This window comes from Corvus moneduloides, chromosome Z (assembly GCF_009650955.1).
Source record: "Corvus moneduloides isolate bCorMon1 chromosome Z, bCorMon1.pri, whole genome shotgun sequence".
Taxonomy (NCBI): domain Eukaryota; kingdom Metazoa; phylum Chordata; class Aves; order Passeriformes; family Corvidae; genus Corvus; species Corvus moneduloides.
The window spans coordinates 13,906,127-13,930,220 of NC_045511.1; the positions used below are offsets into that span (position 1 = coordinate 13,906,127).

Here is a 24,094-nt window from a genome sequence, read left to right on the forward strand (position 1 = left end):
TGGGCTCAGTGTTCAAAATTAGTTTCTCCGGAATTGCATGTCCTCGATGAGCCTCCTGTCATACATGACCCACTTTAAACAGGTGTCTGAGCTCAGTTTTTCTGCATGAAACACTGTGTTGTTGAAGCTTGTCCACTCCTTGCTTGTGGTTGTGTTCTCCACTCTTTGTGTCCCAGCAGCTGCTTGGACTTGGATCCATTTTGTGTACTTGGAGAGACACCTTTGGATCAACTGCTACCCACCACTACGTTGGTTAACTTGTAAGCTCCCTCCTTTTTAGGGAGACGTGGGGCCACATTTGCATTTATCCCACACCACGCAGAATTGCTTGGGCTGCACAGATGTTCTGCACCCCCGTGCTATTCCTGTACTGTCCTGAAAAAAACTGTATGTAAATAACAGACTGGAGAGACACCGTTCACTGAAAGATCATATAGATTAGACAATTTCTTTTTCCAAAAAGCGGAATTATCCCAAAGAAATAGGCATCTGTCTATTAAAAAAAAAAAAAAGGTAAAAAGGTGGCCAGACAATTGCTATGCTAAAAGGTATAGCAAATGTTTTTAGTTGCTGCCCCTAAATACTGCACTTGTTTGAAGACTTTGTGGAACTATTTTCTTACATATCCAGATTTCTCTATGAAAGAGCATAGGAGAGAATATTGATTTTTTTTTTTTCCCATGATCTCATTTAGAGTTGCCGTTTTTCATCTCTTGCAAATACTCAACCTAAACCTACTTCAGCAAACAACATGTAATCAAGTGTCTTAGCTAAAAGAAAAGGTATTCCTGTGCTTTTTAAACAGCAGTGATGAGGTCTTTGTACACATAAATTAGACTGCAGAAAGTCTCTTCTAAGCTGTTCTAATCAGTGTCAAGAAACACTGTCCCAAAAATAATGTTTGTGCAAAATAAAAAGTCCAAAGCTTTTATGTTCTTTATTAATCTTTCTTGTAAAAAATGTCATGGTCTAATATTTTGCTCAGCTGCAGAACAGGCTTTGCATTTATCTGCAGAGAGAGATTTTTGTATTTTAAATACTTTTTAAACACAGTTAAAACACAGTGTCAGCCTGTCTCCCATTCTGCCAAAGCTGAAATTAGCAGCAAGTTTCTTGCCTGCCCAAACTTTAAAACAAGCTGAATCAGGTTCCTTCCTCTTTGATCTGCACTGTTGTCAGTTGAGCCCCCAGTATGGCTTCCTGTCAGCTCTGTGGAGGTTTGGATTTGAATCAAGTTCTTTTTTCAAATACTGTGGTTTTAACGAGCGACCATTCCTGTCATTTTCTGTATGATTTGCCTGACATTATTTGCCTGATATTCTCCAGATAAAATACTCACTGAACCACTCTCTGCTTTATGGCATTTTCTTTTCAGCATCCCAGTTGCATCCATTGCCCATGGTGAGGTGCTTCTGCCAGTCAGGTCTTCCTCAGAGTAAATGGAAGATGATGAGATACTTGAAATTTCATCTTGTCAGGGAGGTCACAGGAAGGAAGGGCAGTAAAAGAAAGGAGTTTCCTGCAAAGCCTGGACTGGTAACACTGACAGGCAGATGAAAGTTGTCCAAGCAGAGATAAACTTTATGTTGGGGAACGGATTACTAAAAAACCTCTTCCTCAGCTGAGCGGTGCAACTTGGTTTTATCCATCATTATCCATTTTTTGGATATTTTTCTCTCCTTAAGCTATAATTAATCATACTGTTTTATAATGAATGTGAACTGGATGTTTCTTCAGGCAAACCTGCATTTTTCCCTCTTTCTGGCCCAATGCATTTACATACCTTTATCATCTTAAGGCTTCCTGGAAAGAATAGGAGCCAGGCACTTTTTGAAAATGAAAACTGAAATCGTCATTTGGAAAAAAACAGAGGCTCAATCTGTTGGCAGGGCTTTGTTTGATTCTCTTTCCATGGAAGTAGAAATTTCAAAGTTCAAACGCAGTTCTAAGCAAATACTTTCAAACTCCTTGGCATTTTAGTGTGGGAGCTCCTGTCTGTGAAGGAGTCTGGCATAATTTTCTGTAGGCAGTGAGCACAGGGAGCACAGTCAATTAAAGCGAGTGTTACAGGTGAACCTCCACTCCATGCATGACAGAATGGAAATAAATTAATGAACTTGTGACATCCAACAGGTTATAGTGCCTCTGACAATCATTTTTTAATAGGAAACTGGAATCAAAAGAAAAAGTCACTCTCAAAACTCTGGCTAAAACCAGAAACATCCTTTAGCCCTACAGTGCTATTGAGGAGCTGAGTGTGACAGGCCACCCAAAGCTGGTGTTATCACAGTAGGATTGTTCATGCAAGATTTCCTGGTGGCAGGAGTTTTTAACCTCTCACCTCAGAGACACTGTTGGTTGCCTCCCCTGAGATGATATGATTTATGCTGTTCCTCCCCTTGCTCCTTCTAGTGGTTTACAGATGCCTCTGTCAGCTCTCCCCAGTCTGTCCCAGCTCTGCTGCTTCAATGTCTGTTGTCTGTGTACAGGTGCCTCTTCAGTGGCTCAGTCAGGCAAAATGAAATCTTTTGGGCTGAGTTGGAGAACCTCAACAGACACCTCTCAAAATGTCATGCATCTGGAAAATGTTGTTATCAGGATTTGCATCTAAGGATAGAAAATGTTAAAGGCAGTATGTGTCTTAAGATTTTCAAGACATCATATTAGCATAATTCATTTTGGTGACTGACCAATCCATTTCCTTTCTGAGGGGGGAAGTTCTCATCTGTAAGAGCTGTGCTGATGTTTGCAGCAGAAGCACAGCAGGGTTGGGGCTGAGCCTTTGAAGGCTGTATTGCTTAGTAACATCATCTGACATACAAGACATTTGGCCTCAGCCAGGGACAAGGAGGCCCCTCAAAAGACTAGGATGTGCTTTTTCTTTCATCACACTAGTGTGATTGGTGTATTCTAAATACAGTGGAAAAATGGAATGGAAAAAACAACAGCTGGTCCAGGGAAAGGCCAAATAAACTCTGTTGTGTAAGCCCAGAGATAAGAAGGTTATAGCATATGCAGTGTTAATGATATCATATCCAACTTTGAAAGAATAGCATTTTGTTTCAAGATTAATTCCAGACTGCCTTTCTCTTCTTTTCCTTAGTAATCTAAACCGAAACCAAACTAATTGAAAGTCATTGTTTAACTACCATTTCAGACTATTCTGTTAGTAGCTGTTTCTCTTTCACATCATAGACATTATCCATTAATTTAGTTGGGGTATTTTACACTTCTTAAATTGTGTTTTGAACATTTAAAACTGAAATGTCAGGTTTCAGGAATTATGGGTAAACTCTACTTGCTATTTGTCATGTATAACAAACTTCAGTGCATGGAATGTTTACTTGATGTCCTTGCATGAGAACGTGGCCTCTGTGTCTGCAGCATACCTCAGGCATGAAGGTCTTCAGACAGGTGCAGGAGGGTTGAGAGATGGAGAAAATGAAGCATAGAATTTCACTAACTTGACACCTGCCAGTGCTATCCTCTTCCCCATCTTCCTTTCAAATTTCATCTCACACAATGGTGCCAAAAAGACTGAACGACCTACAGTATTTTATGGAAATTTGTATTTATTTTGGGTGTTTCTAAGGATGGCTGATGAGGCAAGGAATAGGATCCAGCCATTCTCTCCAGCCTTCACCCTTATTTATACATAATGACTCATGCTCATCTTGCTCCTCACAGTCTTTTCATAATGAAAATAAACTATGATAGCTTTGAGTGGTGTCTGGAAAAAGTGCCATTTTCTTCATCATTTCAGAAGAAGCATGGGAAAAAAAGCAGTTGAAATTTAAGTCCTGTAAATTTAACATTAGAAGTCAAACATAAGGGCTTGTGCAGTCCATTAGAATAGCTAATTAGGTCTGTTACAAAACAAATGACATTACCTATTTGTTTGCTGTGTTAGTTCAGGTAAATAATTTCTGAATATTACTCTCTATTGGCGTCTTCAGACTGATTTGTCATCTTCTAAGTTTTTACATAGTAAAACTCAGTGGTAGCAGGTGAAATGGTTAGAGTTGCTTTTCTTGTAGGGTTGGGTCTCGCTACAGAAACTGCTTTGGTAGTGCCCTATTTCGAAGATCCTGAGGTGAGAGCAGGACAGTGACAGTGACAGACTGGAAGGTGTGAAGCAGACATAGCTGTCAGATAAAATGTGTTTGCCAGACAGTGTTGGATTACCCTTCACATTGGAAGCACAGGTCTGCTTTATTTGCTCTCTAATCACACTCTGTGGTCCAGCACAGTATGTTTTATACCCCCTCACAAGGAAAGGCATGGAGGTTGCTGTTTCTTCTAGATCTGCAGACCTTTCTGAGCTTGCAGTTACCTACTGGCTTGCTGCTTGGCTTGCAGAAAACAGAGGGGAGAGCTGAGCATCCTGCATGTAGAGGGGGTTGCAGTGGGAGTGTGAAAGCTGCTGGGGATGAAGGCTGCGGGGAGTACAGCTAAGATGGCTCTGACAATATGGGAGTCTCAGAAAAGGCTATTTTTACTTGATTCTCACCCAGATTTGGCACCATGACCTGAATTCTGTTGTATTTCAGCCTGCCTGCTGTGCCATGTCCAGTGTGCTGCAAGAAATTCTTGTTTGTTCTGTATAAACTTAGCTTTAGCTGAATTCATGGGCAGGTACAGTTTATAGAATGAGAGCACTGGAGAAATCCTTAGAATGTCAATAACACATAAAATAGCTAATGTAAGTACCAAATCTCATCTTCACTTCACTAAAAGCCAAGGACATTTGTTTTTCCACAAGTTTCAGAGCATCTGGAAAGCACTGACTATTGTCATGCTTTCTAGCTTTCAAAATCCCTCTCAAGTCCTTTAAGTACACACTACCTATTAACTCTGAGAAAATATTTTTGAGAAAACAATTGTGAAAAGGACTGTGTTTAAACCCATAAGCTAAATAAAATATTGAAATGCAGCCCTGAAATAGAATCTGGCAGTTGGTACAGGGAACGCAAATGGACCTTCTGTTCAGTTACCTGGATGACAGAAAAAGTTTTGTTTAGAAGTGATGGGGAGTACTGCAAATGATTAATATTTGGTTTTAGAGTACGTTTTTTCCACCTCCTTGTCCCTCAGTGTGCTTTGCTAATAAATTGAATGATACATTTTCTTTGGTGTACCATAGGTTCTGGTAAGTTCTGAAAAAAGCAGGAATCTGTCTTCTGTGTTAATAGACTTTAGATTAGGTGTAGAAAAAAGGGGAAAGTTTAATCTAGATTATTTTTTTAACATTCTCCTTCCCTTTTGTGTTATAGGTCAGAATTTCAAGGCAGCAAAGAGACAATTTTTAAACTGTTGATTATAAGACCAGGAATTTCTCATTGCCAGTGCTCAGTGAAATAATCCCGTGTATATTTTACTGGATGCTTTGTTAATTTATATAAGAAAATACATCCTCATACATTTTTACGGAAATATTTAAGAGCTGAGGTCAGATTATTTCTTAAAGAGTCAATTCTGGAAGTACAGCGAGAAACTTCTATCTGGAACCATTTTTTTAAAAAAATAGTTTTATCTGCTTGATGCTTAGACTTTAAATGATCCATTTCTATCTAGTGCTTTATAACTGGACTACCATGTTACAACTGGAGAACTCCCTCAAATCCATGTGTTTTAAACTGAATTCTTGACTTATTTTCGCATCTGAGGGAGTTACAGTAGACAAATCTGTCTTCTTGAAATCTACCTATTGTTTCTGTGATGACAGTTCCAAAAAATAAGGGGATAACAGTGGGGGTATTTTCAACTAGGCTCCCCAATTCCTTTGCATGTTCAGTAACCTCTCTGTTGACATCTTCAAAGAGATTGTTTGAAATATGTCAGAGTCAAAGCAGTACTTTTTGAAGGCTGAAATAGAAACTATTATTTCTTATAAATGTGAGCATATTTGAGTAGCTGAATGATAAAATACCCAGAAAATGCTAATCCAATGCCAGACTGTGTAGCAGAAACCTGACATTTTAAACATACAGAATAGCTGCAAAATCAGGCAGTTTATATGGTGAGCAAAAAGAGATCATCTTTAACAGCTTTGCCTGAGAAATTTTATTTAGAAGATGCTTGTGGTATTCTCTACAATATATACTCTGGTTCACCATAGAACTTTTTATATGTAAGGTAAGTGCTGAGCTGTCATTTATTCTCATAGTGTAGCACTGTAGATATTCATGTCCGCCACTATTCCACACAATGAGATTATGTTTGTGCTAATCAGTGAAATGCTCCAGTATTCTTAGCATGGCTGCCAAGTAGCACACAGCGCTCTTCGTGCATACATTACATATTCTGTCTCTTGCTCAGAGTGGTCAGATCCTGAGTGCTGAGAGAAATGGCTGTGCCCACTCCTGTGCCATGAACATTCACACTGTCACAGCAGGTCTGACAGGCATAACTGTTCGCTTGCTGGTTGTGACTCTTAGAGCTGTTTGGAGATTCCGGGGGGGTGAGCTGAACAGCACTTTCTGAGCCATCTCTGACCCAGAATGAGTCTGAGCACAACGGAGGCATCAGGGCAGAGAGTGCTGAGATCTGAAAGAGTTGGCCTGAAAATGGTGCGAGGGGTTCAGATGCCTGGGCTCACTCCTGGGAGTCACAGCTGAGCTGAAACCTTGCCGAGTATTCACTGAGGGGAGTTGTTTGGTGTTTTGGGAAGGGAAGAGGTGCAGTTAGGGAAAGAGGTGCAGAAGAGTGCTGTAAGATCAGGACAAGGAGCAGAACAGGGGTGGGATGATGTGAAATAGCTTTAGTTCATCAGCCGTGCCTTTCACAGGTAGTTTCAAACCAAACTGCTGAGATTCAGTTTTTGTGAGGGTGAAGCTATGAGCTGGAGCAGAGTCTCAGCCTGCAGGGAGGCTGCATCCTCTTCTGGGACCACTCAGCAGCCTGGGTGATCACAGGAGTGGTAGCATCTCCCAGCTGTGCTGTGCTGCCTGTGTGTGTTTGCCTCTGACTTCCTTCCTATCCCTCCTGGAGAGGAGGCAGGAGCAGCTGGTCCCAGCTGGCTCTGTACTGATCATTTGCAAGCACACAGATATGCAAGTGGCTGATTTTGCTTTATTAAGTTGAAGAGAAATGATGAGCCAGTGAGGAGTTCCTGTGGTGCAGAGGTTGGGTCTTGGGGACCTAGAGGAGGCCCTTAAGCCCACTTGACATTTGTGATTCTGCATGGGGGAGCATAAGCAGGCAAAACAGAGCTGGGCATATGTTATGATCTGATTTGTGAGAGATGCCTCTGCTGCAATTAAGGTGCAAACAAGATCATTTGCTGAAGTTAACAATACGGATTTTAGTTAACAATGAATGCAAGGTAGAGTAATAGAGAGAAGGGAGAGCAGGGGGAGGGGTGAGATCAAGCAGGAAGTAGTCACCAGCTATGAATCAAGCACCATCCCGTTGGTCCTTCTTCACTCTCAGCATCTTGGAGTACCACCTTCATACAGCCCAAGTTCCAGAGAGCCACAGGATGGTCACAGATGGTGTTCCCATAACTTGGGGCGATACATGTATGAGCAGGTGCTTCCTTTTGCGCAGTTTTCCAGAGTAGAAATTTTTGTCCGGATGTGTTAACAAGGATGTGCCTACCAGATCCTGCCGTCAGGCATGGAATAGCTCCTTCCTGTTGCACATTCCTCCCTTCTGTGCTTAACTCAAGTTCACACTGTGGTGGTTTATCTTACAGCAAGTTCCATCTGTGGCCTTGACAGTGTTTGAGACAGGCACCTGTACTCCTTAAGCCCTTAAAACGTACTGGTTTTGTCATGATGAGGATATTACAGGGAGCATTTTGCAAAGGGTATCTGTGTGGAGGGAGACCTTCCTCGGTTGTTGCAAGGCTGAAAAAGCCAGCCCCTTGGTTGTATGGAGCAGCAGTCTGTCCTCTCCAGGGAGGTGCTGTGACATATTGAGGTGTTTGCAGAGGGCTATTCTGTGATTCTATGAGCTAAAGAAGAAACCAAGTGGGAACAGAAGCCTCTTGTTTTTCTGCATGGGAAAACACAAATGCTCCACTTCAGCCCTGCAGCAGTTTATCCCTGGTCAAATCGCAGGAACCCTTGCTGAGGATGGACCAGTGTGGAAGAAAGCACTTTGCAGTCTGGAGGAGCATTATGCTGACATACCTGCCTCCTCTGCTGTACTTTGACTTCTGGTTCTGTTGGGAACAGAAGAAAATGGTTCTTCATATTAGGGTTTGATAGATATCGGTACCATACAGACTTCGGTGTCTGATAAAAGCAGAGCTGCCGATTTCTGAAGTAAAATATTTTCACAAGGAAGTGCAGGAGTTTACTTAGAATCTGTGAATCAAATGTGGTTATTCTCAGGTATTCTTTCATGAGGAAAGGACTGCTAATGTTTACCAGGCTTAGATTCAGTTGGTCTTGTGAACTTTCCTATGTAAGCATGAACACAAAAGATGACCAAGTTGCTTTTGTGCAAGAGGAATTACTCTCCCCAGTCCTCGTGGCACAGCACCCAGCCTGCTGCTGCACGCACAAACTTAATAAAGCCAGGAGATGGAGGCCCCTTTGATCTGCCTCTAGTCCCCTTAGAGGCTGGTTGTAATCTTCACAGCTTGAAAACCGCATTCTCTCGTCTGAGCCACCTGCAAAGAGCAAGCCTTCCATGTAAAGCATTCACAGTGCTGAAATCCTTGGAATTACAACCCTTAGTAGTCCTTTCCTGTCCTTTGCTTCTTCCAGCATAGTTGGGGTTTTTTTTTCCTGGCACCTTTCCTTGCATTGATACTCTGTCCACCATTCCTGAAGTCTTGCCAGCTCTTATAGCTTGTCATTAGGGCAGCCTGCAGTGAGGGCCTTTGTGAAAATCACTTAGGTGACTTTAAAGAGCTAATGGGCACTGCAGAGACCTCTGCTGCCAGTTCCTGAGTCCTGCTGGTTCATAAGTCTCTACCTGTCCAAGAAGCTCCATAAAACATGTACCCTTTGAACATTTCAGCACTTTCTTTCACTTCTGGGTTCTGGAGTGCCAGCACAAGCTTACCTGCAGCATGCAAGCTTAGGGAATAGAGTCACAGAATCATTTAGGTTGGAACAGACCTCTAATATCACTGAGTCCAACTGTTATCCCAAACACTGCCAAATCCACCAGTAAATCATGTCCCTAAGTGCCACATCTACATATCTTTTAAATACCTCTAGGGATGCTGACTCCACCGCTGCCCTGGGCAGACTCTTCCAGTGCTTGGCACCCATTTTGGAGAACTTGTCACTAATACTGAACTTGAGGCCACTGCCTCTCATCCTGTCACCTGTTCCCTGGGAGAAGAGGCCGACCCCCACCTGGCTACACCCTCCTGTCAGGAGTTGTAAAGAGAGATAAGGTGTCCCTTTTCTTCAGGAGAAACACCCCCAACTCCCTCAGCTGCTTCTCACAGGACTTGTGCTTGAGACCCCTCCCCAGCTCCATTGCCTTCTCTGGACATTCTTCAGCACCTCAAGGTCTTTGTTGTAATGAGTAAGACATTGTAGCCTTTTAGCCTTGTTCTTGGTCCTGACTGCAGCAGGTTGGTGACCTCTGATTGCCAGTATGTAATCAGTTTGAGTTTTCTTCATTATTATGTGATTTAAATTTATGGAATATAAATTTTTGGAACAAAAATTTGGAACAGGAATTTCTGGAGTCTGGTTCAAGACCTTCTGGATACTGTTTGGAAAACCAAACTGAAAATCAGATCAACCATGACAATGCAGAGACAACTACTTCAAGATGTCACTCTAGGGTTTTTTGCATATTTTGTGTGAATGAATTTTCAGAGAGACATAAAAAGAGAAAGATTCTTAATAATGTCCATATATTTTAATTATATTTTTTTGTCTTAGTGGTACCCCAAAACTGCATTTCTCTGTTATTTTTAGATTAGCAGTTCTTAAATGATTTGGTAAGAGACTTATTACATAAATATAATTTATTGGAAATTTGTAATCTGCAAATTTGTTTCACAGTTTGTATATTCTGTTTTAGAAGATACTTGTTTTTCATTAAATTTTAATAGAATTGTACTGCAAGTTAAATTGTATTCAGATGGCATTTTACCAAGAGCTAGATTAACTAATAGAAATTTCACCTTATTCTTCTAATCCATTTCATTAATGTTTTCACCAAAATAAGAGGCACCAGACACTAAAGTTGCCAAGTGAATGAGCATAGAAAGTTCAAATTACATTGAGTAATGTACTCCTAGGAAAACATCTGACGCAGCTGTAATTTTTAATTGTCCCTTATTGACTTGGGTTTAATTCCTGGGTAAAAAAATAAGAACATTCAGGCAGAAAGACAGTCATTGATGCAAAACATTGGCAACTTCAGGCATATGTCTCCCACGACATTGTTCTCTGTGTACCTTCTGATGCCCAGCACGTCTATCATTGCATCTTTACAGCCTGAGAGGTAATGAGCAGCACAGACACTCAGCAGCAGTATCTGATTAAGTGCATCAGTCAAGACAGGTCCGATTTTAGCTTCCCTCTGCTTCAGAGTGGTGTGACTTCACTGTTTGATATGCCATGTTTTTGACAGCAGGAATGTCAAAGTTAAACAAACCTTGCTGAGTTGTAAGCTTTCTTTCTCTGTGCTTGTTTTTGCTGGGACTTGGGGGTTGTCAGCATGGGCTTGTACGTGATTAAGTAGTTGTAATGGTTTCCTGCGTGAACACTTCTTCACACTCAGAAAGCATTTGTGTGACTTAGCTTGGCCTGTTTTAGGAATGCTTGTAAAAAGAGCTGTTTGGTTGTCTGTTCAGTTTTAAATTCACACACTCACTTTCTTTTTTTACAACAATTTTCCCATTATTGCATGGGAGCCCTCACTATCACATTGTCATCATCCAGACATAGTTTTGTTCATAAGCAGATCCTGTGTATACAAAACTACCTTGTTTATTTCAGGAGGGGTAGTTGGAACAGGGGAAAGGAATTGCTTACTGCATTTGTTTCATAAATAATTAGTAAGTTCTCACAGTAGATCAGCTATGAAAGTTGCTCACTTTCATATGAGTGAAAGAGGAGAATATTGCTTGTACAGTGACTGTTTCAACACAGTTTATTGACCTCTTGAAAAACTAACCCCTTAACTGTATCTTTTTGTTAATACTTAAACTAAAGGCATGTCTTAGAACAAAGTGAAGGTTTTTGGAAAAATCATAATGTAGCAAGTTATGAACCGTGTGGAATTTATTCATCTAGCATCCCTAGCATCATTCACACCTCCTATCTGGGGTTATAGTATTTTGACTGTGAACAGTGTAGAGTGGCAAAAATGACAGAGCTCTTGCACAAAGAGAAGGCAGCTGAGAATAGCAAGTGAAGACACAAATCAATGCTTCCATATTTTGTGTGACAGTCTTCATTTGTAGTGTGCATTCTCCTCTTCTGGGAATTTCCAGACATTTTCACCCTGCATCTGCAAAGTCCTGTGTAACTCCAAAGGTGTAAAAAGCTGGCTATGTGTAGTTAGCACCTGGAGGTCCCCTCATGTTGCACTGTACACTGCACTCTACCAGCACCAGCGGGAAACAAAAGTGGGAAAAAGCCATCTTTGTGGAAATCTCAGATAACACCTTTAACTGAGGTGAGTCATGTTTGCTCTTTAAGGGAGTTTGGAGTGGTGGAAGGCAAGCAGAAATTAACTGCTTAACAATCAAGCATAATCAAGCTCATTTTGAATGGATGAGTTGTTCAAAGTGAAGAAGAACTTACATGGGGTTTTTTTAATAAGTGAGACCATTGATAGTTAAAGATTAGAAAGCTCTTTCTTACAAAGGACTGGCAAAGAATATTGTCACCTGATGAAAAATGAAATTGATTTGTTAGAGAGTATAACTTTTCTTTCATATACAGGAACCATGTAGATTTAAACTGTCCTGAGGAAGTTTGTACAATACTGCTTTTTTCATATATAGTTGAGTCTTACAGATAACTTAAAATATTTCCGTGTAGCTGAAAGTTAAGGGTCTTTTATGTTGTTGTTAGGCAAGTAGGATTTGTAGGGTAGTTTTAGGGGATGTTTTTATTTTTGCTAAAAACAATTTGGAATTTGGTCTTAAAAACCAACCATTTTACTGAAGTTTATCAGCCATTTCTATCTAGAAGCTGATGAAATGTTAACATCTCACCATTTCTTCTGTTTATGCAGTCAAATGTCTGGATATCACATATCCATGTTGGGACATGTTATGTAACTTGTTGGGATGAATCAGTTTTTCTAATAAAAGCCTCACATCTGCAAAATTATCTCCCACAACAGCTAGAAACTTCCAAGTATTGCTGCTTTAATTTCATTCAGTTTCTTACTTGAATCTCTTACCAACCTTCTTCTTGTTTAGTCTTAGACTGTCCTGGGTACACTCTCAGCACTGCATCCCTTTTCTATTTCTAAGGACTCCAGCACTGTACATCCCTGTGTTATACCTCTTCCTCAAAAATCCATGGAAACCCTCAGGGTAGGAGTACCCCCTTTCTCTCTTCTGTTTCTCGTGGAATGTGCTGTGCTCAGCAGTTACGATGAAAGGGAGGCTTTCCTCAGGCAGCACGGTTCCTATTCTCAGCCCATTCCTCACTTCTTGAATAGTCCTAAACTGGTGGGCTCCCAGTCAAGACTTCCCTGCCTGGACAACAAGGTGCCTGGGATTTCTCAGTAAATCTGAAATCACTTGTAACACTTTACTCATTGAAGGTAAAGCAAGGTAAGGTTATTTCACTTCAGAATCAGATGGTTAGAAGAGACAGTCAAAATTTGGAGAGACATAAAAGCAGAAGTAGAACTGTACTTTGTAGCTGCCTGTATTTTAGTGTGGCTCCAAGAAGTTATCCCTCTCCACTTCATCAAACTAAAAAAGCTGCCCGGAGACTTGACACGGGGGGATCCAGTCCTTAGATGTCACCTGTCCAGGTGACGTACCATGCACAGGAGGTTGTCCATCACCAGGGAGAGAGTTTTTCTGCAAAATCCTCTGGCTATCTGGCATTAATTTTCACCTCTTCTGAGATTTTCCTACATTACAGAGCCTCATGCTTAACCAGGACTCCAAACTTTCCCCTGATGGTTGTTCACCACGGCAGTCTCCATGTTTTTAAACATTTTTGCCTCCAGTGCTATCAGCTGCCCAGACAATTAGCAATACTTTTTGCTAGCTGTAAACAGAAAACCTGACAGCTGGCCTGAGATTTTATTTGGCCATAAACAAAACACTTAACCAGCAGTCTGAACAGAGTTTTTTGTTCAGATAGCTGTGGGGAAGGTTTTTCTCAGCACAAAACCCTTAAAAATGTAGATAATGAGAACTGGGCTTCATAGAAATAAGTATGCTGAAAACTGCAAATGTACAAGGGAGGTTAAAGAATACAGCTCATAAAGAGCCCCTCATTGAGGAGATGATTGCTGTAACTGAACAAAGATTGGGGGAGACAGCTGGAGTGGTGCTGCAGCGTGGGTTAGTGGGGTTAGGGTGGAGGTTATAGCAGTGATAGCTCATTGCTGCTGTGTACAGCACACTTGTGCATGGTGGCTCAGTTCTAAATGTGGCTGGTATTATTTCATTTATTAATGTGGCATATTTCAATTGTACACATTATGTGTTATCAGGATCCAGGCATCTTTCAGGCTGACCTCAGAGAACCCATTTCTGAAAACCTGAACCTGTAAACCAAGATACCATCTTTTACACTGAGAGATATACACATCTAGTGGTGCCTCATTTTGTTAGGTACACAAGGTGCTGTGATTATTCTGTCTGGGCTTGGGTCTAAAGGGCAAACAGCTCATTCATGACAAAGGTGTAGCTGGCATGAACACAAGGTTTGGGACCCAGCTGCCATGTCATCCGTTCTTCTAGAGCAGAGTGTCTGGGCAACTGTTCCTCAGCACTGGGTCCTGCTGGACACGGAGGTAATGCTGGATAACTGTCCCCTGCCACAGCCGTGGAGGTGATGCTGGAAAGGCTGTAAGCACTTGGAGCTGTCTGTCTGGCCTGTGGATGTGTCCCATCTGGAATTAGGACATCCTCTTCCATCAGTGAGATACCAAGGGACTATTGCAGTATATGTAACAGAAACAAGTGTTCCTGATCCTTTGTAGGATTTGGGAAATCCCAGCACCATAGAAGCCTTTCTCAGGGTTATGGGTTGGAAAAAGGCCAGCAGTTGCTGTCAAACTGGCATCTCAGTTGCTTTTCAGGTCTAGCAGTATTTGCATCATTGGTATTTCCTTGGTAGCATGGACAGCTGGCATTCAAAGCTAGAGTGAGTGGAGAGGAATTAGCCCCATAGAGCACAGTGCAGGGTTGCTAGCAACCCTGCAGAGCAAAGACTTCTGTCTGAAAAGCTTTAGATGCACAGATCTCAAAATTACAGTGTAAGCAGTAAGTGTCTGGCCTGTCATTAGGCAGGATGACAGCAGGTGAGGATCCCGTGGCTACCCTGCTGGTATTTAGATGACACCTGCTGGTCGAGTGTCCCCACTTGTCAAGGATATTCTCCATGCACAGAACAAGGCATTTTTGGATGTGCCACAGCACTGGGCTTAGTGTGCCATCCTGATGAGAAAATGAGCTGCCTGTGAAGAAAGGATATCCCATCTTACACTATCTACTGGTATTATTAGAGAGGTTAGAGCCAAACCACAGGAGAGAAACCCCTTGAAAATGGCATCGCCAGTTCAATTTTTTTTAGCTTGGCTCTGTCTCACAACGTAATACCTGGTGTTTGAGTGGGGTAACTTTTTAATGCATGTTTAATCCATCTTGGGAGATTCAGAACTTCACTGGGCAGGGCCCTTAGCAGTCTGGTGTCACTTTGGAGTTGGCCCTGCAGTGGGGCAGGTGGGTGGCAGCCAGAAGAGTCACTCCCAGCTAATATCATCCTGTAAGTGTTACAGCCATACAGTTCAAGCTTGAAAATATGTTCAAGACAGCATTGCTTTTTACTCTTCCAGATACCCACAGCTTTTTCAAACAGCAGCAGCATCGGAGGGAGAGATGGGAACAAAATCATGCAGCTGTCAGGAGGGTTTCTCGGCGCTCTGTCAGCAAGGAGCGATGGGTGGAGACACTTGTGGTTGCAGACAGTAAAATGGTTGAATATCATGGAAGTGACCATGTGGAGTCATATATCCTCACTATAATGAATATGGTATGTACAATATTTTGAGGGTTTTTAGATAGACAAACAAAGGAAACCTGAATTTGATTATGCTGCTGATCTTCTAAGACATCTTCAACAATGTTCACGGACAAAAATGTAGTATTATTCATATATATTAATTAAAACTCTGTATTTTAAAGTACTTTTACCTTATATTTTGTATAGGCACAATTTTTCTCTGTGTTTATGCGAGAGAGGTCTCATAACTATAAATGCTAGCACTAGCTTTCTTTCCACTGAAATTCTCTGACTCCCTTGGAACCTGTTGCTCAGTGATGATTTCAGATTGTTGGCTATGGCAGAGAAATTCTACGGGTTTTTAGCATATGAATTCTTTCATGTATTTGTGGGTGAGAAAGGCACACAGGAGACTGCTGGAAATTGTAGTAACTTTGCAAAAGCCAAAATACCACCTTGTTACTGTTTTGGTCACAAATCAAAACAGAAATATATGACCTATTATGAAGCAAGTTAACTGTCCCAGTTGAAGCCAATACAACTGTTTTTCCAGATAAGTATTCTTCCTGGAGTACAAAGTTCACATTGGAATAAAGAAAAGTTGATCTTCAAGTGCTTTCCTGTGTGGCAGGTTCCAAAATATAAGTTGTTCTGGGAAAAGCCATAGCATCTGCTTACAGATATTATTAATACCGGTATCAATATTACGTGTATCATGGCAGATATTGAGCTTGAGAGTGTATTGAGGATGTGTTCTGTGTGGTTATCATGGACATGTGCAATATATGTGGAGTTAATCAGAGTGTGATTCTAGCCGTGGTGACTGATCTTTCCCGTGTTATATGGTATGTTCCCAGCTGTGCCCCAAGCAGTCTGACTTGCTGCTGATGCAGTGAGCCTGATTAAACAGGTGCAAAGGTTGTTCGAGCACGTGAGGTTTTGTCCACACACGGAAAAATGCTTGGAATAAAACCCAGTCATTATCAGGTGCAGGAACAAACAAGACTCAACATTTTCTCTCCAGTCTGACCTTAGATATTAGGGTTACTTAAAATGTTTCAATTTTCAGTAGAGTACTTTGAAAAAGATCCATACCCAAATCAGACCTCTATAAACACAATTTCCACTTCATTTTGGTATTTTCTCCTTTAGTGGTTTTCTCCATAACAATTTTGACCCAAAGGCAATCCATTTTGTTCACTCATATTTCCTGTGATAGATGGCATGGGTCAGATATATAGATAGGTTGTGAATATCTTCTGCTCTGATTCCTTTTCCTCCTGCCTAATTCAATATTGTGATGATGTTTATGACAATTGGGTTACATTTTTGCAGAGATCAGTTCTTGTTCTTTTTTATGTGGAGTCTTTTTTGAATGGAGTCATTATCTTTGCTTTTGTTCTTATCATCCTCTCCTGTACTCTGAAAACACAAGAGTAGACATCATTCACCTAATTTCTCTTTGCCTAGTACTGACTAAATTTTGCTTTTTTGTGACAGAATCCTGTTCATTTCAAACAGAATGATTTGATATGCTGGTTTATTTGCACCCTGAGTGGACCTCTCCATTAGTGTTGTATGACTGTAGATGTTGTGTTCCTTTTTGCTAGTGTTTTTTTATGAACTCTGAAATTTTTGAAAGGGAAATGGACATAATATGATCTTGTCTGGGCTTTTGCTCTTTAGCTTAGTAACTTTTGCCAAGTGCTATGTCATCGCTCATTTGGCAGAGCAAGCCTTTGCAGTAATTGTAATACTTATTGCATTTAAGTAAACTTTGAATGATTTGAGAATTTAAAAAGCAAAACAATCACCAGATCCACAATATGCTAGAAGTAAATGTATTTTCTCTCAGAAGTTGTGTTCTGCTGTAGAGGAATCAGTTAATCTCATATCTCCTGGCTCTGGCACAGGTCACAGGGTTGTTCCATGATCCAAGCATTGGCAATGCAATTCACATTGTGCTCGTCCGGCTCATCCTCTTTGAGGAGGTGGAGGTAAGGTTTTTATATATCTCAAAATATCCCTTAGAAAACTTCTGGGTTCAATGCATTGAGCTGTAATCATATTTGCTTAATGTTTTAAATTTACTCTGTTATTGATCTTCAGCATGTCTGGTTTTAGAATAAATGCTGCCCTCGATAGCAAAGTATTTTAGCTGATGACTTCAGGTATTTCTGCATAAAATTACATAGGAAAATGTAATTAAAACAGGGAGGTTAAGAATGGGGAAATAGAATCTGCCTAGTGTCAGAAGAACATGGGATGCCAAGGAAGAGTAGATGAGAAACAGAAATTACGTATTAACACTTAGAATCTAATTACCAAGCATTACCTGGAATGTATTATGAACTGTAGTGCTATGGTATTTGCAGGTCTCTGAAGAAGTAAATCTCTTAATGTGCAGTTCAAATACATGTTTTTCTTTTTAAATCTCTTTTGAAACAAAATAAAATTAGGACAAAGTAGATGTTAATTGCTATAAACTAGCTATATATTGATAGTTTCCAATGTCTCTGTTTCACAAATATGTTACTATGTGCTTGAGTACATGTCGACTGTCATGGTGTTATGGTTATTTTCAAAATGCTGTGCATGATATAGCTAGCTCTGACCACAGGAATACCTTAAAGGGATTTTCCCGGTGGCTTAAGATTTATAACCACAAGCCAGATGGTCCCAGTGCTATTGAAGACAGTAAACCAAACCTCAAGGCTATGTCTTCAGAAATATTTATTGGGATAGAGTCTGTCCTTATAGCTGTCAGTGTAAGTACAAGTGGGATAAAAACTTGAGTTTGCGTCTAAAGAGAATAATTACGACCTGAGATCCATTATGGCCTCCAATTAACTGTATTTGCTAAATTTCTGTGGCTGTTTGAATAAAAAAAGGTGGATTCCTGATCAACTGAGGAATGGCAATGTTGGAAGTAACCGTTTTAAATATCTTTCAAAATTTGTTTTTAAGTTCCCCAGAAATTAATGTCTGGTAACAGTTAACCCCATACTTAGATGGTTGTTAATAAAAGAGCAAACTGAGGCAAGATAAAGTGAGTGTCTGAGACCAGAAATTAGAAAATTCAATTTTGGATTAATTTATTTTACATACTTTTTATTTCAGAGTTTTTGTTAATTTGCATGTAAACTGTATAATAAGAAGTTGAGGAAGAAACATTTATGATTGCATTGTTTCTCTTTGGAATTGAAAAATATTGTGAAATAAATACTCTGTTAGAAGCATAATTGTTCTCTGAATATGACAGTGTTCACGTAACATTGAGGGACAAATTTGATCACAAAGTCCCCCAATAAGTACTCTTCACCTTCTCTTCAGAGGAAAATTTGATTTCAAGAGAATATAAAATGTTTGAAAGTTTCAGTTCAGTGTTGGATCTTATGAAACTCATTTATCAAAATGTATGTAGAGTTCTGCATTCTGTAATTTTTCCTTTAGCTGCACCAATTACAGAAATGTCAGCATTTTAACTTAATATTCAATGTTAGATAAATAGGAGTCATTGCTCCTAATGATGTCTCTAACTTTAGGCAAAACCATAATCAATTGCATTTAGATTACCCATTCTCACAGCTGACTTCACTGAAGGGTTATTGCAATGCAGTGTGGTCTTCACAGTAATATATTCCTTCATTTCCCATTAGCAAGGCTTGAAGATAGTGCACCATGCTGATAAGACATTAGCCAGCTTCTGCAAGTGGCAGAAGAGTGTCAATCCCAAGAGTGATGTCAACCCCACGCACCATGATGTGGCTGTTCTTCTTACCAGGTATGACAGCAGTGACTGACTGCTGTTCAGTTGCATTTCTTTGGTGATGATACTTATTTTATAGGTTCATGCCATCATTTAGTTCATCCCGCACAGAGCCCAGTAACGTGGTCAAAATACTTACAACACGATGTGTGCATAGGAGTTAGAGATGCATCTTAGTCACAATATTGAGATCTGTGGGTCCCGAGAGGTGAGCAATTTCTGTAGCTCAGGTCATTTTCCCCACTTGATCCTATCTCATTTTGTCCTCAGTGACTGCTCTATTCTTCTTTGAGACAATATACAAAAACAAAGCAGCATGTAGATGAAAAACTCCTGAAGAAAAGTGTGGGTGCAGCTCAGAAAGGAAGAGTATTCTGCGAACATGGTGCCATTCATTTTTAGGCTTTAAAGCATACGATTTTTAAATATCTCCGTATTTAAGGAGACACTTTTTTTTTTTAATGTCTGAGCAAGGGAGGAACACAAAACTTAAAAATGAGGTTGTCTGAGGTTCTTCAGGGAGTTCATGTCATGGCATGAAATGGGACTTCTGCAGGTCTGTAAAAATGGATTCAGTCTGCACACAGGTGGCAGAAAAGATTGGGTCTGTGGTCTGAAAAAAACAGTCCTCAGCTAAAGTCTGTCAGGAAAAAAAACCCCAACCTAAAACACCACTCAAGCAGCTCAGTAAAGAACAGTCACAGAATTATTTAGGTTGGAAAAGACCTCCAAGATCACCAAGTCCACTCTTTGACCAATCCCCACCTTATCAACCTTTTTTCAGTCAAAAATCTTAAAATAAGAATGTGAAATAAAGTCTCACAAATGACGTGAGATTTACCTCTCCAAATAAAAAGTGCTCCGACAGTTCACTTGAACGAAGCTGAGGTATGGTGACTGTAGTAAACCATGCTTCAAAATGCTGCCAGATGTGGAGGTTCTAAAACTTTGACTTACGTGAGTTGACAATAAATGTATGTATCTAGGTACTACAGCCCCATAAATATTGGCTAAATATTATAGCAGTGTAATGATAGTAGTAGAACAAGTGCATGTTGTTGCATACATGTTTGTCAAAGTCTTACCACTACGAATTACTTAAAATGTAGATTAGCACATAATAAGACAGAAGATTGCCACCCAGTGTCAGTGACACTCCACAGTTGTGTTAAATGGCACACCTCTCTTTTGTGATTCTAGGAAGGACATTTGTGCTGGCATGAACCGTCCCTGTGAAACCTTAGGCTTGTCTCATCTGTCAGGCATGTGTCAGCCTCACAGAAGCTGCAACATCAATGAGGACTCTGGCCTTCCCTTGGCTTTCACTATTGCTCATGAACTGGGACACAGGTACAGTTGTCAGGGAAGGGGGAACCTGTCTGTGTCAAATTTATTATTTGCATGTTAATACTCAAATTGCAAGACAGAAACAATTCAAGAAGTGAGTTAATGTCTCTATTATTGAAATCAAAACTGTTTTCTATTTCAAAGCAAAGGAATAAGTAACATATTTTTAAGCCTTTGACCTGTGTTTTACATATACAGCTGTTCAGTCTGTGCTGGGACATTACATCAGGATGAAATAATTAAGCCACAAAGAAGCATGACTCAATCATGCTCATTTTAACATACATGTGCTAGATTTCTATGCAATTACTTTAGATGATTTCCAGATCAATCCAAGACATTTACGGAAAATAAACCTGTTTCATTACGTCAAGGCATTTCAATATTGCAGATTAGCTAGAAAACATTTTTAAGTCATATAGTCAAACTTCATATTTTAATCTTATAATATATTATATTTATTATTTATTCTCCTTTCTGATGAACCGATAAAGTCACTTTAGGGCATGTCTTAATAAGTGATATCTTCTGTGTAATAATGCTATTTTGGGTACACTTAGGTCAAGATAACTAAAGTTCCTGGATATTTAGTTTCAGACATGGTTAATTTATTTTTATGATTGGGTATTTTTGCTTGAACTAAATTTCTCAGAATTTTAAATTTTGGGGGGTGTTTTTGTTGGTTAGATGGTTTATGAACTTCCCTGAAAAAAATTCGATTTTTGAATCTGTTTTGACACAGCTGTTTTCTTCAGGGTAGAGCGTTATCTCATGGAGACTCTGGTTTGACTGTAATGCCTGCACTTTTCAACTGAACTGTGTTGCTTCGCTAAGTCACATGTTCATTGCTCTATCTACAATCACATTAATTTCACTGTGAGCCCAGCCACCAATCAGGATGGAGTCTCTATTTCCTGATAGAACAGTGATGATGATGATGATGATGGTAATGACCCTGTCACCCATTAGTTGGCCATTCTTTATTCAACCTCTCCATTGCCAGACAGGAAATAGTATAAATAGATAACACTGAAATCACTACAATCGGATCTGGGTGCTGTGCGTTTACTTACTTGGCCCCCATAGCCTGTTGCTGACAGGGAGCTGTTTTCATTCACACTGATGATCTGAAGAGACTTCTTCCCTGTGGATTGATCCGTGTGTGGCCTTCTCCTGGTTTAGCCTGGCTGGCTGGTAGCTCTGTCTCCTTTGGATGCTGTGAGACTCAGTACAGCTGTACTTGCCCTTGCAGGAGTGGTGCAGGGCCTTTCCTGTAAGGGTTGTCTCTGTTAAGGAACATTGAGTACCGTAGGGTTTGTTGTCACCCTGTTAACCTCAAGACCGGTTAGTGTACACATGCTGAGAAGTTCAGGTATGGACAAGTTTGTAAGAACAGATGAACGAAAAATGAGAATTCAGACATGCACCCATGCCTTAGATGAATGCCAAAAATCAGCTCTTCACCACACCGTCCCTCTAGATGTTTGCAGCCTTAAGATTCAACAGACCCTGTTTGTGGAAAAAAGCCCATCAGAAACGGGAGATCCTTGCTTTTAAACCTCTGAGTCATTGCTGGAGTTGATTCTGACTGAAATTAGCTCTGCTTTTGGAACTTTGGAGTCACGGTATGATTACATTTTTGAGAAACGTAGTTTTAAGTGTTTTGAATGCACTTTATCTGATTTTTGACTGAATCATGACCTGAGTAAGCTCTCACTGCTCTTAGGACTTACACACCTCCAAATGTTAACAATGTAGGTGTCAACATCTTCATAGATCAGTATCTTTGCATGTTATTATTTCAGATAATCCTCACACTGAGGTGATGAAGAGGCGTGTATATTTACTCAGTTGAATCCCATCCAAACTTTTGTGTTTATGACTTCTGCAAGCTGTTGAATAAAGAAATTTCTCAGCAAGTCAGAGAAGCTGGAGAGAACCTGTTACAGAGATCTGTTTCTAAGGCACACACTGAGAAAATTAAATAGGATGAAGGAATAGAGGTTGGAGGCAAATTCACTGAACATTCAATAACTTTGTAAACAGTATCTCTGTTGCAGTCTACCAAAAGAGTTTTAAAATGAAACAAGAAGTAGAGACTTGATTATTAGAGAGTGTAAGACAGAATGTAACAAAGCCTGATCTTCTTTAAAGTGGTTTAGTCGGTGAGAGCCTGTTCTTTATTTTGTGCAGGGCAGTATTGCTGTGCATAACAGACATGTTTGAAAGCCTGTGGGAGTGTAGATTCTTCATAGGTTTTGGTTCATATGTTCTATATGTGCATTTCCTTTAGGTAACAGGTAACTACAGCTCTGCCAGGGAGGAAGCAATGCAAGTGTCTTTTTAAGTACAGAGTGGAACTGCAGGTAGATGTTGTGGTACAGCCAATCAGCTGGAGTTATTAGATGTTGTTTTTTGTCTCCAGTTTTGGAATCCAGCACGATGGGAAGGAGAACGACTGCGAGCCTCTTGGAAAGCGCCCATATATTATGTCCCGACAGTTACAGTATGATCCTACTCCACTCACCTGGTCACAGTGCAGCAAGGAGTACATCACACGATTCCTAGAGTGAGTGATCAGGTTGTAGCATTTGCCTAAATTGAGCACAGCTGTGCTGGAGTTTAAAGTAAATTTTGTATTATTGTAGTGGTAATTGTAGAGGGCTTTAGTGTGCTTGAGTTAATTTTCATGGGGTACATACTGCTGTCCTGTTGCTTACTTATTTGGGAAAAGCTCTGTTATAGTCTTGTTGTCTGGAAGTGAACTCAAGTGAACTCAAGTCTTGTCGTATTGGCTCAGGTTTGGTAAACTCTGCAGCTTTTTGCAGTTACCAGGAAAAAAGAAGCTTCCATCAGGGAGACTGACAGAAATTTACAGACTTATTGGCCACATGTGCTTGGCTTCAGTGACTTGTTCAAATCTGTTCCATTGTTTCTAAGAGCAGCAAGGTAGTATAACTTTAACCAGAGGCTATGGTGTTCTCTGAAGCCACGCTGCAAACCATAATGAGCTCATGGTATTTCCCCTTTGACAAGCTGTGTTTTGCCATTTTAAACCATCTCTTTTTTAGACAGAGTAACTACTTTGTTTGCAGTACTTCAGCATAACTTAGCTGGAAGCTGGAGGTATTTCCATGGGCCATAATCAAAATTACCTGTAAGAATTAGATACTAAAGGTCTGTACAGAAGCATCAAAAAACTGTGGCGGTAGGGATTTTTTAATACGGAATTTTTGTCTTTTAGTCGCGGGTGGGGATTCTGTCTGGATGACATCCCCCAAAAAGAAGTTCTAAAGTCTCCAATCATCGCTCCTGGAGTGATTTATGATGTGCACCACCAATGCCAGCTTCAGTATGGTTCCAATGCTACATTCTGTGAAGATGTGGATGTAAGTGCTGAATGTTTTTCTTCATTCTCCTAGTAAGAAGTCAAACTTCTTGAGCAGCATGGAAGTGTATTCAGTGCACCTCATTTGCTAACTACAAATGCAGCATGTTTAGAGTCTCATTGCCTAGATGTGCAGTGCAGGCATTGCCTAACACTCTTAATTCTGAATATTCTGGAAGTGAGTCATTGCACTGTTTGCCTTGTATTTCACAAGATCTTTGCTGGATCTTAACCATATCTGTGGTTAAGCATCTGTTCTTCAGCAGTGGAGTCATTTTGGTTTTAAACTCATAATACTGATTCTTAGGTAAATCATTAATGCAACTTAAATCCCATTTTAAAATACTCTTCCATGAAAGCCACCATGTGGCTTTCAATTGATCAAATTCTGGGAACAAATTTTCAGTTCCAGGAAGAGGTTTCTGAAGAAATTAGGGTTGTGTTCTCTTCCCATACATC

At 40.3% G+C, this 24,094-nt stretch overlaps 1 protein-coding gene across 2 annotated transcripts in view; it reads left to right on the plus strand.

Annotated features, from left to right (window-relative positions):
• Window positions 1-24,094, plus strand: part of ADAMTS12 (ADAM metallopeptidase with thrombospondin type 1 motif 12) — a 160,276-nt gene that overhangs the window by 70,853 nt on the left and 65,329 nt on the right. For both annotated transcript variants that reach the window (XM_032096207.1, XM_032096206.1), the window contains exons 4-9: window positions 14,965-15,161; window positions 17,045-17,128; window positions 18,791-18,915; window positions 20,101-20,250; window positions 22,673-22,816; window positions 23,492-23,636. In XM_032096207.1, coding sequence (XP_031952098.1) covers window positions 14,965-15,161; window positions 17,045-17,128; window positions 18,791-18,915; window positions 20,101-20,250; window positions 22,673-22,816; window positions 23,492-23,636 — 845 coding nt within the window. The remainder of the gene's footprint in view (window positions 1-14,964; window positions 15,162-17,044; window positions 17,129-18,790; window positions 18,916-20,100; window positions 20,251-22,672; window positions 22,817-23,491; window positions 23,637-24,094) is intronic.